At 42.7% G+C, this 24,557-nt stretch overlaps 1 protein-coding gene across 3 annotated transcripts in view; it reads right to left on the bottom strand.

Moving 5' to 3' along the window:
* stan (Protocadherin-like wing polarity protein stan) overlaps window positions 1–24,557 on the bottom strand; it is a 78,277-nt gene that overhangs the window by 28,441 nt on the left and 25,279 nt on the right. For all 3 annotated transcript variants that reach the window (XM_075873680.1, XM_075873681.1, XM_075873679.1), the window contains exons 10-21: window positions 23,913–24,077; window positions 22,422–22,576; window positions 20,690–20,856; window positions 19,962–20,108; window positions 18,136–18,237; window positions 17,092–17,254; window positions 16,058–16,320; window positions 13,224–13,407; window positions 12,121–12,222; window positions 6,865–7,368; window positions 4,639–4,818; window positions 2,797–2,896 (exon numbers count right to left, since the gene is read on the bottom strand). In XM_075873680.1, coding sequence (XP_075729795.1) covers window positions 2,797–2,896; window positions 4,639–4,818; window positions 6,865–7,368; window positions 12,121–12,222; window positions 13,224–13,407; window positions 16,058–16,320; window positions 17,092–17,254; window positions 18,136–18,237; window positions 19,962–20,108; window positions 20,690–20,856; window positions 22,422–22,576; window positions 23,913–24,077 — 2,232 coding nt within the window. The remainder of the gene's footprint in view (window positions 1–2,796; window positions 2,897–4,638; window positions 4,819–6,864; window positions 7,369–12,120; window positions 12,223–13,223; window positions 13,408–16,057; window positions 16,321–17,091; window positions 17,255–18,135; window positions 18,238–19,961; window positions 20,109–20,689; window positions 20,857–22,421; window positions 22,577–23,912; window positions 24,078–24,557) is intronic.

The raw sequence follows: 24,557 nt of genomic DNA, 5'->3' as shown, positions 1-24,557 counted from the left end.
TCTGTTCTGTGTAAGAGGACAAGAGATTACAACTCCGGGCTGATTACAACTCCGGGCAGGCAATTCTAAGAGGATCTGGCAACTTGTGAACGAGGTAATTTCTCAGTCTAGCAAGCAGCATATTGTTCCTGACAACATAACAGAAAGTACAGTTGAAAATTGCAATACATATTTCACTAACTATAGGTCCTAGTCTTGAAGAGATACTTCCCGTTCACAACTTGCCTGCACACTGCTTCGCTCCTATCGCTAATTCCTTCAAAATGCGCGACATTGAGCTGCATGAAATACTTAATACTGTGAACAAACTAAACATTGAAAAGGCTGCAGGATCTGACAGTTTTCCTGTGAGGTTAAGGAAAACATTAATATACGTACTGGGTACCATTTTAATCAGCCTATTCAATCATTCATTGCACGTGGGAATTTACCCATCGACGTTGAAAACCGCTAAAGTGACTCTGATCTTCAAAGAAGGAGACCCCATATCTGTTCTTAGTGTTATCAATACTATCTTTGAAAAACGTCTTGCTAAGCGCATTCATTCTTTCTTTGAAAAATATCATGTACTTTGTCTGCAACAGCATGGTTTCCGACCTAAACACTCTACATCCACAGCAGTACTTTCAATAACGAGGACCTTAAACACAGCTCTTCATAATAACCAACTAGTGGTAGTTTTCTTTCTAGATTTAATAAAGGCTTTTAACACCGTTGATTATGGCATTTGACTCAATAAGTTGAAGTGCTTATGGGTTTTGCAACAATGAACTTCATTTTTTTTCAGAGTTATTTTGATAATCAAAAACAAATAGTACATATGAACAGCATAACATCATCCCCTCAGTATCTTAGTCCTGGAGTATCACAGGGTTCAGTACTCAGTCCCTTGTTTTTCACAGTATGTATAAATGACTTGCCCCAAACATTAAAATTGGCTGATATATCAATGTATGCTGATCACACCACTATGATAAATAAAGGTGAAAACATCTAGGAACTACAGGAAAAAGTCCAAATTGAGCTTGTTAAACTTTCAAGATGGTTCATTGCCAATAAACTAAGCATTAATGCTGGAAAAATAAATATACTGTTTTCCACTCACGTCCAAATGGTTCTGTCTCACAGTATTTAAATCAATGCCCCCTTGAACGCACTGACTCATACCCTATCTTGGCGTTGTTCTTAATCAGCATCTATTGGCAGCGTCACATCGAAGCTCTTTGCTCTAAACTAGCATCAGGTTGTTTTGCACTATTTCAGGCATAAGAACATTTTCCAAGAAACATTCTACGCATCCTATATTTTTCATTTATTCAGTCTCACCTGGCGTACTGTATTGATTCATCGGCCTGGACATTCAATACATATTTAGATCCTGCTCAACGTCTACAGAAACGAGCTGTCCGAACTATTAATTTCTCACGGTGAAATGAAGCAAGCAAACCAATATTTTCTAAACTGCAAATCATACCATTTGATTTCATACACAAAATAAGAATGGCAAAGTACATTAGCAGTGTAATAAAGGACAACTATCCATTTAACATATTAATATTGTGAATGCCAAATTGTCCAACAAAAAGCAAAACAATTGGGAATTTTCACATACCGTTGGCGAAAAACCTATATATTCAGAGATTAGTAGAATTTATTCATGCAAAAATATGGAATGACATACCAATTGAGGGAAAGCAGAGCAGGAACATTTCACACTGGTTAAAAAAGTACTATCAAAAGCAAATGTCATCTGTATAGACACTTAAGTCACATACGCAACCAGTATATACACTCATATCTACTATATTGTTTTCTTTCTCTTCTCTCTCAATTTTGATATGCTGACCACATCTAAGTTATACCCGACATGTTGTTTTGTTGTTCTATATCATATATTCTTGTCTGTTAAATATGTGTGTATATATGTATGTGTAAATAGATGTGTGATTTGTGGGGTTTAACGTCCCAAAACCACCATATGATTATGAGAGACGCCGTAGTGGAGGGCTCCGGAAATTTCGACCGCCTGGGGTTCTTTAACGTGCACCCAAATCTGAGCACACGGGCCTACGACATTTCCGCCTCCATCGGAAATGCATCCGTCGCAGCCGGGATATGAACCCGCGACTTGCGGGTCAGCAGCCGAGTACCTTAGCCACTAGACCACTGCGGCGGGGTGTGTGTAAATAGATGTGTATCTATATATATACATGTATGCATGTATGCATTATATCTGCTATTTCTCATTTTATTAATGTGTATTTATGTAATTATGTGTCTGTAAATGACCCCAATACTAGCCTTCAGCTAAAGGGTCATACAGTGTTTGCAAACAAAATGTACTTATTTTATGTGAATAGAACTTCAAACTTCAAATACTGCACTGACGTAAGTTCATTGTGGTACAGAGGCCTTATTTCAGTCAGTCAGTAGTGAACGTTGCATCTTACCCCATATAAGCTGTCCCTGCATATAACCCACACCTGAACTACAAACCGTGGAAATACATTTGAAAATAAATTTCTGCACATTGACGTGATGCCAACTTGCACAAAACCCGCACTCCAACTTTAGATCAAACTTTTCTGCACATTTTGCTGCACATTTTGTGCTGATTATACGCAAGAAAATACAGTACCTTTGTCTTAGTGTTACATTGCAGTAGCCTGCAGTTTCTTTATGGTGCAGGCAGACGCTTTTCTTTCATTACTGCACGCCTTGACCATATAAAACTTCATGTATGCACTTTGATCTACGAATTTCAATAAAACTAAACAAATAAATTGTTATGCACACCTTATGGTTTGATCGAAAGAAGACGGGAAGAGGCCGTCCAAGTTTGGGTAGACCGCATAGACAACCACCGCCTTCTTCGTGAAGCTTCGCAAAGGGGGTTCTGAAAACACAAGACGTGCCGATGTTAAATGCATCAGAATATTTCTCATTCCCTGAGAAAATGTCAATTTTGGTGGTACATATCTCTTGAAGTTCATATCTTGAAGGTACATATCTCTTGAAGTCAAAAATAAGCACTAGCTCCAGGTACATCCATCAAACACAGCCAAAAGTGGATATAATACAAGAGTTAGATATTTTGGTAATCCGATATAATAGACATAGAGCCATTAACAGACTGAGACAACATATTTGTTGATAGAAAAAGTGGACCACTGCCTAAATGACTAGCCTACCACCGTGGTCGGATAAATCAGAGCTGGATATTTTGAAGGACTGTCTATACTGAACAGTAGTAACATCTTGAAATTCCCATGCGAAATTAAGGAGGAGGAGGATTGAAGGAGAAAAAACAGGGAGGTAAGCCAGTTCTCAAACTGGCACGAAATTAAAGCACTGTACTACATCTATGACCAAAAATGTTCACCGCACATTGCATGCTGCAACGCACCACATCCTGGCCAGTGCTTTTTTCCTTACACTGTCACAGTAATTTCTTCTATCATTGAAGATGTTAAGATACTGAAACACTCTGGCAGATGCTGCCGATTTGAATCCTTCTGGCAGACGCTCCCAAGCATCAATAAAAATTTTTATACATCGGAGCATTTTAAGCACTATGCGGGGACGAGTAGTGCAAACAAGAACAATCGCCGTCGCAAACCGATACCCACTCGCTTTGTCCTGTTGAACTTTTGCTTCTCTCCCACAACATGCATGCCAATTAGTCTCCCGTGGAATACAGAAAATATGATGGGCGAGTCTGTTACGCGACTCAAAATCACATAACATGACGCGACAACTAGTTACAAGACTAAAATCATGTACAATTACGTATTAACTAGTGCCGCAACTAAAATCATGCAACATTAAGTAATAGCTAGTCACGCGACATGTTCCCCTTTGACCATGAAACAGTTAGCCACGTGACAAGTTCCTGACAAAAACCTTAAAATAACTAGTCAGTCTCAAGACTAAAATCACAACATCCTGAACAGGGAGTAACGTGACATAGCTAGCCAAGCCTAGACGAGTCAAGCCATACTTCGTATTGCTAGCAAGAACTCATCACCTCTAGCAAAAGTTTGACATTACTAACAAAACTTAGCTAAGTTGAACACCAACTCCGCAGATGGCTCCACCCTTGCGCAATTGGTGCAAGCTGCACACTGTTTTTTTTTTATGACATTATAAGCCAGAAAAAAACCTAGAAAAGCAACATATCCAACCTATCTTTAATATGCTTCACTGCAATACTTACATTTGCTTGACCCCGTAACACTACTGCATTGCCGTTGACTTTTGTGAGTCACTGTGGTTTCAAGTGAATTTATATTTGAGTTTGAGGCTGACAGATAATGTTTTGATGAACGTCACTCAGAAGCTGCAATCACGGCAGCAAGTTGTAAAAATTAGATGGTGAAGAATGTTCCCAAAAGGGTTTCAGTGTCGCAGACATCAGAGCCCTTTCTAATGACTGCGAGGTGTGCATAGGAGCCCTGTAAAGGCTTCTAATAATCAGGCGAAAAATGATGTTTCTAGTGTAGGAAAATGTCATAGCAGGTGTAAGCAATCTGTGTCACAATTAATGAGTGAGCATTCAGCGGAACACCAATGAAACCGAAGGCCATCAGACAGCTACATAACCGAGATCACATGTTAGAGAAGGCAACGAAAACATACCTGATTTTGTAGCGATGCCAAGTGATGCCAGTGGCAGGGAGATGGATGTGATTTCAGGGTTAGGTTTTCGCAGGACATAGTTGTTGTATTTAGGCAGCCAGACTGAAGGTCCATCTGGAGCTCCATGCTCGATGAAGGAGCCTTTGGTTTCAGCCGATGATACGGTGTCCATTCCGAGCACTGCACATATAATGAAATCCATTTTCAACATTACAACCGTGGCAGAAAGCTACACCATGAGTACATGCACTGCCAGTGCCGAAAGTCTATGGCACATGGCAACGGCAAACTGAAAACCTAAAGCCAGCCAATGTGGGCTTGTATATACAGTTGTTTGCTATACATACGTGCAACCTATACACTTTAAATTTCTTGTATAAATTTCGAAAGCTGGGTACTCGCAAAAACTTATGTCCTGGAATCCTAAAATAAAGTAAAGGGTCTAAGGCAATGGGAGATAACTAGGATTGTGCGAATAGTGAATTTTAGGCTCGAAGCGAATTCGAAGCGAATAGTGATTTGGTTCGAATAATTTCGAACCAAATTTGAATAGCATATATGGCATATATATTATATAAAGGGCATATTTATCATGACTAACTAACATGCCAAATTTTCTTTAAAAATTGAAATAGGGGCCTCTGTGCAAGTAAAATTTTTTTTTTCATTCAAGGGAAGTCAAAACAACTTCGAGTAGTAGCAAGATTTGACTTAAGATAGGATGTAAGTGAGAACCTGCGAAATACATAACATTTAAAAATTGATTATACTTAAGAGCACATAACCTGTTATAATGAGCTATTTAAGCTTTATAAAAAATGAATTGATAATATGTTCATTTAAAGGGGCCCTACAACATTTTTTCAAGTAGCCAAGGAATAGATTCACTAAAGAAATTTATTGCCTAACATAGTCACTGCTGCAAAATTTCTCAGAATCCATCCAGTACTAGTGGAGTTGCAAAGATTTGTTGCACGCTGCAATTGCATTCTCTCCTTGTCGCGACGAAAATGCTGGAAGCTAAGCAGGAAGGCATGGCTCAGAGGAAGAAGATAAGTCATGGGCACCTTATAACCTTGAGCCCTTTCTTTCCCCAAAGAATGCATGACTTTTCAGTGTGATCTTGCACGTATGCGTGGACAAGTGGCGGCCTCCCGCGGCGGCCCCACAACAACCGAGCGCGCCATGCTCGGATCAGCCAATGGCTGACAGGTGGCCTTCTACGAGTGATTTCTGAGCATGTTGTGTGAGAGCAATTTTCAACTGACTTTGATAATTTATTGTCACCAGCAGGCCATGTGCAGCGCTTTACTATTCGCCTCGCGTGTTATCAATAACCGGGACTACTGATGATCGGCAGCTTTTTCTGATTATTCTCAATAAATGTTGCAGGGCCCCTTTAAATTTGAAGGGAGACTTCGCGGCAGAGCCGATTTCCCCTGATTAGGTATCTTCACGGCTTAGCACCCTACACTGCAGCTAAACCACATTTACAGGCGGTTAAATGCGGACTTATGTACATCTATTTGTTCATTGCGAATACTTCGAAATTTTCAATAATTTAAATTCAAATCGAATCGAATCGAATTCGAATACTCTACTATTCGTTCAAATATTCGAAGAATTCAAATATTCGCACAAGCCTTGAGATGACACGTTTAAGGAACTTCAGATTTATTACAGTCACTTGACTTTAATTATGTGCACCTCCACCCAAGCAGACCAATGTTTCTGAATTCTGCTTCTCCTATGGAATGCAGCATCCACAGCTCCAAACAAACCCTATGACTGAAGCAGCAGATAGCCATAGACTACTACAGTTGAATCCTTTCTAAGAGACATACACTAGTGAGCAATTCTTGTTTTCTATACGAAGTGTCTCTTAGAAGCAGGGTACCGTGTATGCACCTTATTTTAAACACCCACTTTAATGTGGGCACACTAGTGCCTCTTATACCCATTCGTCCTTACATCAGTATGTCTTATAAAGGAGTTCGACTGTATGACGGGTTCTAAAGCTACTGGGCATGTGGTCTAAGGAGCATAACCCTTAAATATGCTACAGCACAAAGCCACAAGTGAATAAAGAACAGAAGACAAGTGTAACCTTAGCTTACAAGTTGCTTTGAGCAGCGTATGTTCAGGATCAAGCACCAACCAGCTGAAGCTTCGACATCGCAAAGATCATCCTTTATGAGACAATCGCTAACAAGCTCGTGCACTTACCAACATTGGGCGTTGAAATTTCAAATGGCTCCGTGTATGTGTCTTGTCGGCTAGACGCGAGAGTGTGGCCGTACTTTTCGAACATCTTCAGCAAGTGCGCCGGCCCCTGTCCCGTGAGTGATGCCACGCGCTCCCAGTGCACCGCATATCGTGTGTCCAAGATGATGCTTGCCGCGTTCACCAGATTCCTGATGAAACTGCGGTCCTGCCGATGAGTGAGGTTGAGCCCTGCCTGGTGGTTCTCGTAGGACAGCACGTGATGCAGGAGCCGAGATGCCAGCAGGACGTCCGTTCCGTACAGGCCCACGGGGTTTGAGTGGGTTGCGTTAGTGGCGGTCCTGAGCTGCTTGGCGACTCGAACAGCGCTGTAGGTGTTGAGGGGGAGCTTGTCTCGTTCTAGGACACGCAGCTGCTCGGAAAGCGGCACAAATGCGTCGGAGACACAGTTGAACGTGTCAGGCTCCAGCCAGCCGCTTTCCTGGTCACAGAGGCGAGTTGCCTTGCCTGTTGAGAAGAGTAGAGGGAATGGAACATGAGAGAAAAATACACACTCAGTAAAACGGTCATTTAAAATAAGGTACGAAGCTCATTCATTGCACCAAGGTTGAAAGACAGTGAGTGGTATCGATGACCCCTGTCCAACATCAGCTGCAGAAACCTCCTCCAATAGCCTCCCAGTTAACGAAAATACCTTAAACTGAATTGCTGCTTAAACGGAATGACGACCACAGATCTGACTGGACTTGTACTTGAATTCTGCAACCCTACGAATCTCTCAGGAAACGAAACTCCTGTTAGCTGGAACATGTTCCCTTGTCCTTCAGATTCTGTTTAATGAGGGTATACTGCATGGCAGCGATGCCCAAATTTATTAAAGACGATAGTCTTTCTTGGGCACCTTCGACGCAAAAATTTTGGTCTGTCTGTCTGTCTGTCTGTCTGCCTGTATGTACATCTGTCTGTTTGTCCACTCTTAATGGCATTGGGTACTTGAAACGGCTGACCCCATCCGCAGCGCCCACCAATGTTGCTCAATATTGTGAGTTCATGCTTGTGCAATTTTCAATTAAAAAGCAATTATTGCGCATGTCTGGGGCACCATAACAACACGTATATATTCTGCATGTGCGTCTTTTACTAGAAAAGATGTACATAAGTAATATTAAAAACCGTAGCGCTTATCACGCTGCGCAGACCATGCAACGCTTGCACGGAACGGGGAGTGTTTCCAACGTTTTGCTAAGACGAGACGGTGGTGGCACCTACCCGTCGCCTTGCGTTCTACACCTTATCACCTCTGAGATTGGCGTCCACACCCGTCTCAGAGCCACGCACTTTGTTTTTAAAGAAAACTGCCAGATGGCGCTCATGTCTCACGTGTGACGTCACTTGATGCGCTCGTTTGCCTCCGCTGCACGCTCGAGGCACTCTAACAAAGCGCCTCCAGAATGCTACTCACCGATTTTCTTGGCAAGAACATCAAATAAATGTCTTGTTCATTCTCTCCACACGCAAGACTATCGTCTTTGGACGACATTTGCAGATAACAGGCAGATACAGGGCCAATTTTTTCTCTGCAGTCTATTCTGTGCAAATCCTTGAATCTCTTTCTTTACTCTTTCTCCTTTTTCACACCCTTTGCCCTTCTTATCCTGGCCAATTGTCTAATTACATAGTGCTGCTAATTCAACTTGAAAACTGGTTGCTCATGTATGCAATCGAAGGCATACTGATACTTCTCCTACCCAGTGAAATTACATAAATCTGTTTTCTTTCTATCATTAAATACGTAGCCCTTGACTTCTTCCCGTTTTCCTCCATTATCCTCAGTGGGTGGAAGCCGTAGGATAGCACTCGCAGAGTGGCACTATTTGTCACTAGCATTCCTTAAAGGGACACACAACCAATTTTCATGGTACCCGTTTCTTATAGTGCAACGTAAAGCTTACCTGTCAGTGCTTGTAATCGCGAAATGGTAACGCGAAAAACACCGTAGAAAATTTACAATTGGAATTTTTCGATTTGCGGCGATTATGCAGTCTTAAAGAAACAAGCTGCAAACAGTAAATGTGATCGTGATAGCGATTATACACCAGTGTAATGCCAGCAATGAGGAAAAGTGAAGCTCTAAGTACAAACAAGTAATGTTATGTTTGTCAAACCTGCAGTCCCGCAACCACTGCTTTCTAGCGTGCTAAATTATATTAAAATAGCTACAGCACTTTCCCGAGGCTTCTTATGCAAGTACTTTTCGCCATGCACAGGTAGTTTTTTCGACTTCAGCCAAGTAGAGCCAAGACAAGTCTTCGAAAACAAAACGCATGCTTGACAACAAGTGATTGGCAATTCACGCATAGTAGTACATGTTCGGTCGTAGTTGGTCGGCTTCAATGCCATCACTTGACAACTCGAGCAAGTTAGAGGAACAAATTTCGGCTCGCATGAGAGCACACAATTAGGACCCCTATCGAAGAGTGCCGGAGCGACATGCTTCGACGGACGACAGCGATAGCGACGAATCCGACGGCACATCACCATCGCCACCACCCGCAGCAGGCGTAAAGTGGTAGCAATTCTCCACTGAGGTCAACGGCATCTCACGCGCTGCAGCGATCACATTCACAAGCTCGCATGCTTCTTCCAACGCACTCAACGTAACGAGAATTGAGCTGAGAAACGCCGCGCAGCATGTGCATGTGCAACTGCACCCATTTCCCTGTAGAGGCCACAAAAGCAGTGCCACTTTTCATGCTCTATTCTTTTATCTCTTAAGCCACATAGAAACAAACAGGAATGAACAATAACGTACACATTTAAAATTTAAGCCCTTATTCCGGTGCGCTTTAAATAATCACAGCAAAGTTACAGTAAAAGCTAGTTAATTCGAATTCCACGGGAACGCTGAGCAATTTCGAATTAAACAAAATTCGAAATAATGAAAGTGAGCAAAAATGGGTGGATTTCGGGGGTGGGGGCACGAAAAATATTTATTGGCCAACAAAGTCGGTGATGACCATCTGCTTCTTTTCTCTGAATGCCACAGCTGCGGCTCTCTGTTCCAGCGCGCGGACGCGGCGCTGGGAATCCTCTTCACCCTCTTCAAAGCTGAAGAAGAGACGTGCCACATTAAGTGCCTCCATCACCGCAGAAGCTGACAGGCGCACAGGTGCTTCGTCATTTTCATCTTCCTCACCTTCTGGCACTTCAGCATCAGGCTGCGCACCGGCTACTTGAGCGATAATGTCCTCATCAGTCAGGGCACCACACACCGATGCACCGGTGTCAACTTCAACATAATCGGCAAAACGTACGCCCCGAAGAGTGTCGCGCATTGCCACTGGCATGACCTCCTCAGCCCCATCCACGTCGACGTCGCAACTATCCTGCGCACTTCCAGCTGCAAATCCACTGTGGCGGAAACAGTTTGCGATTGTGGTCGCGGTCACCTGTTCCCATGCGCGCACCAACATGTGCATGGCAGTGAGCAGCGTAATGCCGAAGTCCTTCCTGTTGCCCGCGCACAAAATCATTCTCTCCAGCACGTGATGCCTATAAAAGCACTTAATGTTCCTTATCACACCCTGGTCCATTGGCTGTAGGACCGCAGTCGTATTTGCCAGAAGGAACACCAACTTAGTTGCTCTCAGCTCAACGTCGACTTTGTGCGCCGAACAGTTGTCGACGACAAGAAGAACGTGTCTGCCGCCCAGTTCCATTCGCCTGTCGAATTTCGGTGGCCACTTCCTGAATAGGTCACCTGTCATCCAGGCTTTCTTGTTTGCGGCGTACTCCGTCGGCAGTGAGCGAATGTTTTTGAAGCACCGTGGCTTGAGTGCTTTACCAATCACAAAAAGGGGGACCTTTTCCGTACCGGTCATATTTGCGGCGACCAGAACAGTGACACGCTCTTTGCTGCGCTTGCCGCCGGCACAGCTGTGATCGTCTTGTCTGGCTGCAACTTGAAAAATAACGCTGTTTCTTCAGCATTAAACACATCCTGTGGTGAGTAGCTCTGCAAGTACTGCTGCAGGGTGTCGCTTCTCCAAGTAGCGCATGCTTCGGCGTCCACTTCCTTTGCCTCGCCGGATAACGTGCGGAATACGAAATTGTGCCGCTCCCTGAAATGATGAAACCATCCCTCGGAGGCGACAAAGTCTTCAATGTCCAAGCGCAGGGCGAAATTGGCTGCCTTGGCCACGATGATAGGGCCACTCAATGCGATACTCTGGGCTTTCATTTCGTTAACCCAGATAATCAAAGCTGACTCCAGTTCCGGGAACTTCGCTGTCCTTAGCCTTTTTCGACTGGCGCCAAAATCCTCGGCTTCATAGGCGTTTTCAATGGCCGTACTGTCGCGTATGCAGGTTGACAACGTGCTCAGAGGTATGCCGTGCTTCCTCGCAATTTCGTATTTGTTCAAGTTCCCTTGGTCAACCTTTCGCAAAATCTCCACCTTCTCCTTGACAGTCTTCGCGCAGTAGTTTCCCCGCGGCATCTTGCAACTTCGATGCGGAATAAGACGGCTTGACGGCGTGAACGAACAACGTGCTCGAGGAACAAAGTGACGCTGCCGGGAGCGGCCTAGGACTGCTAGGACTACTCCGCCGACTCTTCAGCGTCCCGTGGGTCCCGCGTACAAGTGGCGCCAGGCGCTGAGATAGCGGAAGGGCTACAAAAAAAAAAAAAAATGCTCCCTGGATTTTGGAGGCCATACTTTGCTCGCCCTTTGCTCGGAGGCCACTTGAAGCTCGAAAAAACTGGTCGTGCTACCTATCGTTCGACCGTAAAAACTTCCACTAGTGTTTGACGATGATGACGCTCCGTGGCGCGCTTCGAATTATCCGTAGAGGCAGCAATTTCTGTTCGAATTAACGAATCGTTTTACACATGGTCTCCTATGCGCTGCGGACCGAACTGCGGTGACTATTTCGAATTATCCAAAATTTCGAACTAATGAGGTGTAAATTAACGAGCTTTCACTGTATTAGGACTTCATATTTATGGTTCATAGCTTTTGCGCTAGGGGCGCGACATATCGGTTTTGGTTACTTTTGAACGCAATTTAAAAATATGAATGCTACTCGGATGGCGAAACCTGTGCTCTCACACGTCACCATAATTCAAGCTCTTTTCTTTCCACCAGTATCTAATCACCCGTTCTGGCCAGTTGTGGGTCCCTTTAAACGGCAAAGATGTTCACCAACAAAATGGCCGAAGCTATCTTTGGGCTCCCAAACCAGCCCGGTATTCACTTACCTTGAGATCCCTTTGGGCAGCTCCGAGACACCTCCTGGTTGAACAATGCTCGTTCCCACCACACCCTTTCACCAAACGATCTTGGGCAGCCGTCATATATGACTGCAGGTATAGAGAAGTTGCTTGTGGTCATCATGATCGCAATATCAAACCTTGTTAAAATGAAATCACAGCTAACACGAAAATAACATCGTCATATCTAAAAATTCATTGCCAACATATTCTTAAAAAACAGTCAAACTTTGATATAATGAATACGGATACGGTATAACAAAATATTGGTTATGATAAAGTAAATGAATAATAGTCTTCCAATCAATATGGTGTCAGAAGTATATGTTTGTAACAAATTTTTGCATACTATAACTAACTTATTTTTATGTAAGATGCACCTTTTTTATAATTATGTTGAAGTGTACCCCCATTATTGACAAAGCTTCAATTCATTTGTTATAACCAATAATTCATTACATACATATTCACTATAGTGATGTCCAACTTTAGTACAGCGATTAAATTGAGTGGTTCAAATAGAAGGGGAAAAGTAACACTATGGCTTCATTGAGTTGTGGAAACTCTGTCAGAAAGCAAGAACATTTCATTTTTACCTAGAACAAGCTGAATTGCCTCAAAATCAATCATGCTTTATTTTTAAAGGCCGTGCAAACCACATCATTCTCCTTTCATAAATGCCTAGTCACCATAAGGTTTCGATTCAGCAGGCTTTGTTAGCCTCTTGATTTATATCTAATAACCAGATATTTATTTTGAAACTTATTTATTCCTAATACCTCAAGGCCACACATGGGACATTACATGAGGTGATAGATGCAAACAAAGTGATGCAAGAGCATTGATGACACTGCGCATCATTGTCACCAGTCATTTGTGGTTCTGCGTGTCATCTTAATGACAAACATGCGTTTCAGAAAGTTACTTCTAGGCTAGAAAGGCATTTTCTTAAAGATCAGGTTGCCCAATTGTTCTGAAGAAGCTGATCTAACTTCCAGAGCATTCTGCATACTTTAAGTATGAACTACGCTTGTATGACCGTTGTATGACCAAACCTGTCCCATTGACTCGGGTCAAGCGAGTTGGCTAACCTTCACAACCACGAAGTGTGACCTCAGCAAAGCGATTGGAACAGGCGTCGCACTGGCGGCCTATGACTCCCGGTCGACACCGACACTGCCCCGTGACGGGGTGGCATCGATTGCTGTAGGATCCGTTAGCATAGCAGTCGCACGGATAGCACACGTCGCTGTCCTCTGGCTGGTAGTGGTTCTCCTGCAAGAAATATTGCAACCTTGTCGTGACAGTGAAGCGTAGAGCAACCCAAAAGCACAAGTTCAAGGACTGTGGGGTCTCGATGTGGAGAGCGAGCGTCATGCTCTTGGAATGAACGGACGTAGTTGACATGGTTGGAACGAACCGAACAACACTCATTTATTTAACCACCTTAAGAACGACGGTATCATCAGCCGAATAATTACACATAAATTGCGTTCAAACACGCTAAAACAACCTTACACATTATTACGCAACGCTCAACAGCGTAACAAACACGAGGCGGCAGCGCCAACGCCTGACTCACCACAAGGGCCCCCGGCAGATGGCCCGCGGTGCCGTGCACCAGGTACCCACGCGAGCGACAACCGTTGGCGCTTACTGCCACGCGCAGAAGAGACTCGCTCAACTCGCTCGTGCCACACCAAGGCTTGCCGCCAGGGGTGACAGTGGTGATGATGACAGTGGTGATCAACGCTCGTGAACACAATGCCACCTACCGCTCAATAGTTGTGACCCCGAAACACGGCTTCTGCGCGAGACACGTGCGCCACGCGGCGCAAACAACTTTACAGAGAGTGTCAACCCCTTCACAGGACAGACTCGCTTTTTGAATGAACACGTGCCCAGCAAAACAAAGAACGCTCGTAATGTAAAACGATGCTAAGCAGCTTTCTTGGTCTACAGAAATTCCATCTATGTATCAAATACATCAATCAGGCATACAGAATCTATATTGTGTTCCAGCATAATTGCCAGCGCTCATGTTTTATGATGTACTGCACAATTTGTATCCTGCATACAACTCGGTTGGAATAATTAGAAATGTTCTGCAAGGTTTCAATGCACCAAGGTAAAGTATTCACAGTGCGTTAAGATAATATTATTTCATCCATTGAAACAGGTGCAATAAGGAAGAAACACAATTTAAACTTTTAATTACTGCAACTAGGTCACGACTCACAACTTCAGATGAGTACTATAGCCCTACAACGAAGGTCTCGAGAGTACACTTAATTGCCATTTGTAGAACAGTGATCAATTAAAATTCCTTAAAAAGAATGGCTTATAGTCCTGATGTAATGTCAGCAGTCATGTACGAGCAGATTTGCCAGTTACCTTCCAAACGCTGCAGGTCCTTGTTGAGAAAGAGAGAACAGGTGCTTAATATTCATGCATGCATTAACTTGATTTGATTGGTTTCAAGAGCATGAGGGCGACCAAACTTGGTAGCATTAATTTATTTTTAGCTTTCGGATCTCTATGCTCTTTCTTTGTTCACTTAACAACCCTTTCTGTCAGCCGGATGCGGCAACCCTCTGCCGGCTCCGAAGCTTTAAGCTCTTTCGTTTCTTCGCGTCTGACGCGGCGACCACTTTTACAGCACACCGCTCCAAATTTTCGTTTTTTCTTTCTCCTTTTTCCTTTTTTTTCCACTCTCTGAGAACAATTTTGAATCACTACCACCTGACTTGAGAGTAAGCGAGGACAGCCCTCCTCTGCTTTATAGTGTTTTTGCTTTTCAGACGGCGATTATCGACAGGGACAGGCGCTGCCACCAGGAGTTGACGCCACCACTAACCACTTTAAAACTAACACGCCAAGGATGACACGGCATCTTTGAAAAAGATAACTCCTATCGAAACGTCGGCAAGCCAGTCTCAGGCACTTCCACAGTTCAATAACCTTGATTAACCCGCTCCGTTGTTTCCATCAGTCGGCTCCCATCTAGAACTTCGCTCAATGCAGGTCAAAGACCCAACCTAGCAATTGCTGCTTTAACTGTTCATACGTCATACTAAGAGATATTCATGTCCTTTGGTAGTTGAACCTTTGGAGGTTTTATACTCGACGAAGCTGCTCAAGAGTACAGGAACTTTCATGGGAGGCATGTATAGAAAAAGCAAAAGCCCTGCAATGTAAGACACTTGCTTCTCTGTTTTTAATTGCACCTATGTAGTTTTGTATTTTTTTATGGAGGTTGAATGGCAAACGACACTGATTGCTTTAGCATTATGATATCTGGCAAATCGGGTCTGTGTAAGCCTCCACTATGCAGGGAGGCTCATGAAAGAAGAAGTCATCTAGAAGAAGAGTCTACAAGGAAATCTTATGAATATCTTAAAAAACTTTCCAAGGTGATGAAAAGTCAGTCAACAAATGCCAACAGGTGCCACCACCCAAGTGTCATCAAGGGGGATAACTGGTGAAATTTGTTAATGTCGCTTCCCAAATGCCTCCAGGTGTCGTCAAGGGAGAAAAGTGGTGACACTTGTTAGTTCCACCAGGTGTGACCTCCCAAGCATCACCACGTGTCGAGCGAGACAATTGTTGACGCTTTTGGTGTCACCAATAAGGCAGGTGCACTAGTGTGTCACCTACCGAATGTAGTGACGCCTGATGGTACTTGTTACCAAATATAAGTCCCCAGCTCTCCCCAAGTGATCTTGCTTGATACAGCACACACGAGATCATGACAAAAAAAAGGAAAAACAGGTTGGGCACGGGACAGGCGCTGTCCCCAAGTGACATTTGTTGTCACTTGGAGCGTATCACCAAGTGTATCGGGCATGTACTCGGTGACACTCGTTGACACGACCAGGCACATGCCGGAGCATTTTGCCAATGCGTTTCATACAAGCCAACCCACCTCGCAGTAGCATTCACCCGTGGTCTTGTTGCAGTCAGCATGGTAGCCGCGGTCGACAGGGCAGTGGCAGGGGCCGCACACTGGGTAGCCCCACCAGTTGAAAGGGCATGGCTGCGTGCTGGCCTCCTCGCAGTAGCGACCCCAGCGGTTTTCACCACACTGGCAGCGGAAGCCGCCGGGGTCCTTCTCGGACACGAGGCACTTGGCATCTGCTTCGCAGGGGTCGAGGCTGCAGGACGCTGTGCACTGCTCACCGACATAACCTGCGACAGTTCGAAAAAAAGAAAAGTTTGCTTCAACTAATTAAACCATCCAGAAAAGTTGATTTGGTTGATTGATATGTGGGGTTTAACTTCCCAAAACGACCACATGATTTTGAAAGACGTCGTAGTGGAGGGCTCCGAAAATTTCGACCACCTGGGGCTCTTTCAGAAAAGTTGAAGATGTAACGCATATGTCAAGGAATTCACAGTAAGTACTACAAAAAAAAAGAAAAAGCTTTAGATCTCTAAATGCAGGTCTGCACAACTAAACACACCTGTGTCTGGAAATATTCTTCTTATGTTTTCTTTGCTTCATTTTGTTTAAGATAAGCATTTAATAGAGTGAATTTTTGCAAAGAGACTATTTTATCGTGCAGCACATAACCCTACTAGTTATAGGAAAGAAAGATAAGCTCTCTGTCTTTATCAAACATAGAAAGTTGACGAGCACATGCATCGTAAGTCATATACATCACACATAATCATAAACCAAACTGTGCAATAGTTCTGGTCAGTCGTATGTGACGCCTAAAGCAAATGCAAACATATGCTGCTTGCCAATAGCGAAACTTATACTACAGTAGCCACCATATGCACTACCTAACTAAATTAATATATGGCAAATATGTTACGCAATAGATGCAATTTTACAGAAATTCTGAATCTGAACGAAATTCCAGGCGAGTCAGGAGTCTGTGAAAGTTATCACTGTGGCGAAAGGTGAACTGCAGTGGCAGCGATACATTACTCTAGTAGAAGATATAGAGTCACCTGCGTCACAGCGGCACTCGAACTCCTCCCAGGTGTCGACACACGTGCTGTGCTGAGGGCAAGGGCTGGACAGGCAGGGATCAGGCACGTGACAGCCGTCACGAACATTTTGCTCCATCACGGGACGCAGCCACGCTTCCTTGCTCGTTCCAATGCGTACGTCCTGTGTAATTCGAAGCAAGGGTCAGCCACGTTAGCATCAAAAGCAACATACTAAGGCCCCCATTTAAGACAGTTCAATGGGTTACAGAGGCACCTTAGCATGCTTATCTGCACTGAACGCAAAAGCCAAGGGCATGTAGCTGTGACAATGAGATCATCAGTACTACTTTCAATGTTCCTGCAATGTGACATTGTGATGCCACACTATACGATGTTGCCATGACAAATGGCGACATCATGAACAAGTGATGACGTTATCATGGCGTCATCAACAGGTCATGCAAGTTTTCTTGTCATCGGATGGTGTACATTATTTTAATGTAAAGTTGTAAAGTATGGCACACAGTTCACATTCTCATTTTAAGTAGTAATAATTATATCAAGCAGAGCCAGCACTGTGCAAGCAATATGAGTAAAGCACAAAAGTTTCATCAAATTTTGACAGAAGCTCAAGAACGCAAAACGTAGTCAGAAATAAGAAAAAAACCGTTACACTTAATCATTTTATTTATTATTTTCATCCGAGTAATCACATTAAATATTCATAATTCATTCTGGTCTTTAATCACAGTGCATGCTTAGGAAAAGCATAAAATCTGTAAATGCAGAGTGTACTTTCCGATCAAACAGCAGTACATGATCAAAATGCATCTAAACTCAGTTATATATACGTGCAAGATGCAAAATGCCTTGCATGAATTGAAGCTACGAACATGCTTCAAGCTACAAACCAGTTAAAGATAAAAAGACGGGGGATAGAAATAGGCAGAAAATGAAACACACTAAATTAACAGCTTTAAATGAGAAAAACCTCCTTGTAAACCATGCCTGATCTCCGCTTAAGGTCGCGGTGTCCTGTTGAAAATGAAGGAGATCAGTCACCTGAATGCAGCCGTAAAAGTTGGCACCACCTTCCTCGAGGCCCCCGAGCGACACCTTGCCAACATACAAGCCTTGTATTGCAGCAGCAAACTCCTTGGATACCTGAGCCACAACAGCAAGAATTCTTGTGTAAGCAGCCCCTGTCAACTGCTTGGTGATCAATGTGCAGCATCTTTGTTGCATTAAAAGTAATGCGAGATAATTATGCTAGGCCTTTAATGCATAAAGCAGTAAGTGAACACAGGTAACATTATCAAGGTTCCGGCCCAGTTATCACATTCCTCTACGAAGCAGAATGTTCCATTAGGTAAAATATCTGAACTTAGTGCTAGCAGAAATATGAAAAGTATGGAGCATGTGAAAGCCACACAATCAAAACATTTGTTCACAATTTGAAAATTTCAAAAAGCATATTTTCCTTAAGTGTGGAGAAAAGGCCAGAGTTTTCGGAAAAAGATTTTTAATACGCTTGCACCAAGAGAGCTCAGAAGCATTCAATAACCATAGCATGTCTTTGCGAGTTACTCGAAATGGCGTAAAATAGAATCCACTCAAAGATGTTTAGTGTCCGAGCCGGATAGGGACTTTAAACCATTCGAACAGCTTTGAAACAAAGCTATTTGTATGACAACGCATTACAGTAAACTATCATTAAACGGAACCTGAAGGGATCAGGAAAATGTTTTTGTTTAACAGAATTTCTGTGAACCCAGAAATGAACAAGGCTGTAAAATGCAAGTACTATTAAACGAATCGTGCTGATGGCAGTTGTTCCATTTAAGCAGCAGTTCCGTTTAACAGGTTTCTCTCTACTGAGTCTACTGTATTTACATCCTGGCTATCCCGCAAGCATTACAGTGCCCCATATTTACAAAGAAATGATCTGTATAAGGTAATGTTTTTGACTGTGTACGGCTTGCATTACACATTAACTAAGCCTGTGTGAGTATTCAAGTGCTTGAAGTACTTAAACAAATACGTGCAGCAGTACTGAAGTTCACTTTGACAAGAATTCAGTTTTTCAGAGTGATTGAAACAAATGAATAGATGAATTTGAACACCATGCAACCTCCTTGGAATAGAGGCTTCCCTTTAACGTAGCACTGCTATGTCATGAAACCATTCATTGAAAATTATCTCGCACTGTCAAAAACCACACTTCAAAGTCAGCTGCGCATATTATGTGCATCCCGATTAATCCCTTCTTTTAAGTTTGAAAGAGCATTTTATACAGGCTTTTATGGGTTAAGCATGGTATATTATAAAACGCAACACAGTTTACTGGTTTAGCACTGCTTTTGTCTGGCTAAGTTGGTACGGAATATCTGCCAAGCCAAACAGCATGAAGAACTGAGACAAAAGAACGGTCTCGTTGTTCAAGTGTCGTTCGTTTTTTTCCTTCATGCTGCTCAACTTCGCAGACATATTTTACTGTTTATAACTTACACTTTACAACTATTAAAATCCTGCTATATTCAAATTCACTTCCAAGTAGTTGAAAATTAATCAGTAATTACAATTCACTTCAACTTTAGTTCAAATTAAAACAGTGTCATTCACACATAAACGAAGCATTTTTCCTTTGGCCCATATGAACTATGTTAATAAGCATTTTATCCTTTGGTGTATACACTCAAACGTCCTTATAACAAAGTTGCATATTACACAAAATTATGTTTGTTATATCTGAAATTCGTTGTAAACATACATTTCCGACATTATACATATTTCAAGATGTATTACATCATACGTATTGTTCATCATTTGCTTTGTTATAACCAATATTTTGATATATCCGGGTTCGTTATATCGAGGCTTAAGCGTACCTCGTACTGGCCGTAGTCCAGGCTGAGCCACACGTCGCCAACCATCCACTTGACCGCCACGTTGTGCCACCTACCATCGTTGACTCGAATATCCTCCAGAGAGATGCTCTCGCCGTCTATTGTGTACTTCAGGTGGCCCCCTTCAACCTGCAACGAATGCATTGAAAAAAAAAAAGGATAGCGCCAACGTCGCAGAAGGCTGACACGCGCCATTTGCACGCTTTTCTGCTTGGCACTGGTTGCATCCTACTAACTTTCATGTACTCTGTTGATGAAGCTTTTTTTCGGCCAGCTATCAAGAAATGCAATGTCACGTTCTGTTGCCAAAATGACGGAAACATGGCATCGTGTTGCATCGGAAATTTGCATTTTGCACCTGGCGTGAAGTTTCCTTCCAAATCCTTCCCCTCTTTCCATGAATGCTCATATAACATGGTATGAAAAAACTTTATTCAGGTCCGTTGGGCCTGAAGTAGCATGTAGTGGGCCGCTCCCTTGTAGAGACAGATATGCCTAACCTGTCCGCCAGGTCGTGGGCCGGTTGGACTGCCCATAGCTGCGTCCTTAAATCCATACTGTGTAGCGCAGCATTCCATTTTGACGATGTAACATGGCCAAAGGAAAATTACGCAGCAGCCGGCTTACAAAGACCATGACTTGAATTTGCACATTTTCTTATTTCAACTGTGTACACATTCTAAAAACCCCTGTTTAAAAACTCAGCTCACGTGTAAGGACATCTCCGAGCTCTGTCCCACGTGGACGTGGATCAGAAGCCCCGTGGTGGCTCTCGTGCGAAACGTGAGACCCAGAGACCAAGGAAACTGGATGGGGCGCAGCAGCGGATTGAAAACCAGGAAGCCGTCGCCGTCAAATCGACGCACGGGTTCCACGCCTGGAAATGAAGCGTTCGTTTTATATGCACTGTTCGCACAATAACAAAAGACGGGCACATGAACACTGCACTGTTTTCCAGCACTGCATTTCTTCGTGCATAAGCCACCCGTGCATAAACAGTTGATCCTGCGTAAATAAAACCCACATATGAATTCCTGTGTATATAAAATAGTTGCAAAACGGTTGAATATATTTTTGGTGTAAAGATACTGTGTATATCGAATTACCAATACACAGAAATTTTTTGTGATCCACTTCAGTTTTTGTATATCTGGGTTTCACTGTAGCTTGAAACCCCCAACTACAAGAGGCAGAAAAATAAAAATAAATAAAAATGAACATCCCCACACATCGCCCCCGAAGCCGCATTTCTCGCATTACCATGAAGAAATGCTCTGAACAGTGAATAGAGCCTGTGCGCTGAAATTCAAGTACATATAACCCGGCTCGCATCCCAACCTTAGGTACAATTTTTTTTAAAATATTTTGTGCAGGTGATGTGCAACAAAGTATGATGATATGCATCTTTTTTCATTGCCCGAGCTCGTTGGAGTGTGACATGAAAACAAAGACATGCCACCTGGCATGCCCTGTTTGCACTGCACTACACTGTACACTACATAATGCAATTAGGAGTGATTGAATAACGAACAGTGATTTGGTTCAAAACCTTTTATTTAAACAGCTAGAATACCATATATTCCATATAACCAAGAAAAATAAGCATTTCTTATTATGACCAAACTAACTAGCACAATATCTGAAAGAATTAGAACTAGGCTGGTGTGAATATCATTTTTTTTTGTTCGTAGTGAAGTGGAAGCAGATTCAAACAATAGCAATGTTTGGATAGTAGTTGGGTGCAAGTTACAAGAGATAACATATGTTACACAAAATTTGCTATACTTAGCACATATAAGCCCATATAACAAAATATTACACATAAAAAAAAATTACAATCAACGTGCGAACAACATTCACATTTACCTTGAGCATTATTGCATCAGCGCAAATTTCTTCTGAACAGGCGGTTTCACGGCACAGAGTCCCATACTGCGGCAAAACCACCTTTTCAGGGGATAACGCGTGGTGAAGTATTTTTATTTGCTCGTTTCGAATGCTTCGAAATTCAGAAAATGTTCATTTCGTGTTGAAACAAGCCTGAATATTGCAACATTTGTTCGAATATTCGCCCGTGCCTAAATGCAATGTCAAGTGGCTAATCTCTCTGCCGTATAAAATAAGTGCAATGTAGGCAGCACGGAGATACATGCTGCCTTTGTAGACACACTAAAAACTCGATATAACAAATCCGGCTACAACAAAATATTGGTTATAACGAAGTAAATACAAATAGCGTTCCAATAAATCTAGTGTTAGGAATATACATTTTTAACAATTTTTCGAATATAGCAAACTTATTTTCGTGTAAGACGCAATTTTGATGTAACGAGGTTTGAGTGTAGATGCTGGCGGAGTCTATAAGAAAGTGTCCACGTTTATGTCAACGGTGTTTGGTCTGCATCAGCGTACAGTCATTACGATATATAATGCAACACCCACCTTCGCTGCAGTCCCGTCCACCGAATCCAAGTGGACAGCTGCAAACAAAGGTGTTCCAACCCTCCGAGCACGTGCCGCCATTCTGACAAGGCCTGGTGTGGCAGAAACCGCGTTTCTCGTGGCAGCCGGCTGTCGTCGAGTTGTTGGCGACAAACCTGCGGCACATTGCGAAAATGCACAGAAGGCCGAAGAAATTCAGTTCCGTGAGCGTGCGTAGCAATATAGATTGACAGCGTGTACTAAATGACTGCATTAGCAAAGAACAAAGCAAAACGGTGCATCAACTGAGCTTGATTACAAAGCTACAGACATGCACACAATTTTTAAGTAGGAGCTTGCAGAGCAGTATTGTGAAATGTGTGCAAATCAGAAGTTATAAATTACAGCTCGCCTGGAATAAAACTCCCGCATAAACTTTCAAGTACAAATATTATTCCAAGATTTGTAACAGAAAACTATTCAATAACATTTTCAGTATTTAGTTAGACCTTTAGATTATATATGTCGTTATAAATAATTCAGATGCGCTATTACGGCATAATGCACAAATGAATTACTAGACATATCATGTAACACATAAAGTATCATGTATTACAGCCAAACACAAATATATCGAACTTGACAGCAATTGCAAAATATAGTCCAAATATCGCAAATTAGAAATTATTTTAAAATAGGTGTGTTATCAAAAAAATATTTATAAAACTCAATGTCTCAATTGTCTCATGAAAATGTGCTGTGCAGGAACTTACTGATGTTGCTCTAACATTACATTTAACGCACAAACATTTACTTTTTCCTCAATTTTCATTCATGCCTTCTCGTGGTACAGAGTTATCAGACTGGGAAGCCTCTTATATACTGAAGCCCCGCCGCGGTGGTCTAGTGGCTAAGGTACTCGGCTGCTGACCCGCAGGGCGCGGGCTCGAATCCCGGCTGCGGCGGCTGCATTTCCGATGGAGGCGGAAATGTTGTAGGCCCGTGTGCTCAGATTTGGGTGCACGTTAAAGAACCCCAGGTGGTCTAAATTTCCGGAGCCCTCCACTACGGCGTCTCTCATAATCATATAGTGGTTTTGGGACGTTAAACCCCACATATCAATCAATCAATCATCAATCTTATATACTGAAAGTAGCAGTGTGATCTCTTCGATAATGAACAATCATAGGTGCTTCGCTGCAAGATGATTATTTATCTTTGTCCTTTGTATTTTTCACCATGACAGTACCCTTCTGCATTGCAGTGGAGACAACTACAGCATATGCAGCGTTATAGTGTGTTATGAAATTTTCAAGGCATTGTGTTAACTGTTCAATAAAGGAAACACTCCAGTTTGACTGCAATACTAGAGTGTTCAGTTTTACTAGCTATGATTGCAGACTAGACATCAATTCAATATTGTTGCACACCGTGCGTTTGGTAAACCTCTAATGTTGACTGTACATACGTATGCAAGACAGGTATCGTGTGAAGTTAGAAAAGAGCTCTCACTTGTTGAGGTCAACAAGTTGATGGTCAATGTAGAGGTCACGAATGCAGCCCACAAAGTGCATCTGAGAGACAGGGAAATGCGTTGGCAGATCTGGCAGGCCGCCTATCTGCAAAGGTCCGGTAAGGTCCAGGAAACGATAGCAGGTCTGCATCACATCAGCGCACCTGCAGAATAAAAAAAAGGGACTGTTACATATGCTTCTCTGTTGATCAGATCAATAAAACAGCATTGATGAAAACCAGCAAGGTAAACAAGACACATATTGACTGAAATCAAAAAGCCATCTTCCACTCTTAAAAATTTTCTATGTAACTCGTTCACCCGCATTTATTTTCCTGAAAATGCCCCTGATGTCACATGACTCAACAGTATTTGCGTATACATAATCAAGGCATTTTTCGACACTACATGTAAACATAGAAGAAACACAAGAGGATGTGAATAAAGTGGACAGTACAAGCCCCAAGCTATCAGCCTATTTATTCCAAGCAGAAAAACATATGTAGGTATCTATTTAAACTGTGCATGTGAATTGCAGTTGTCTTTGCATTTGTGCTAGCGACAGCAAAGATGATGAAAAAAAATTAATGGCTACCAAGATAATTTTATCTCTCACTGCTTCAAAAAAATAATTTTTTTTTGTG

The sequence above is a fragment of the Rhipicephalus microplus genome, chromosome 9 (genome assembly GCF_043290135.1).
Source record: "Rhipicephalus microplus isolate Deutch F79 chromosome 9, USDA_Rmic, whole genome shotgun sequence".
In the NCBI taxonomy this organism is placed as follows: domain Eukaryota; kingdom Metazoa; phylum Arthropoda; class Arachnida; order Ixodida; family Ixodidae; genus Rhipicephalus; species Rhipicephalus microplus.
Note: the sequence above shows the minus strand (reverse complement) of the source record. Positions and strands in the feature narration are given on the sequence as shown.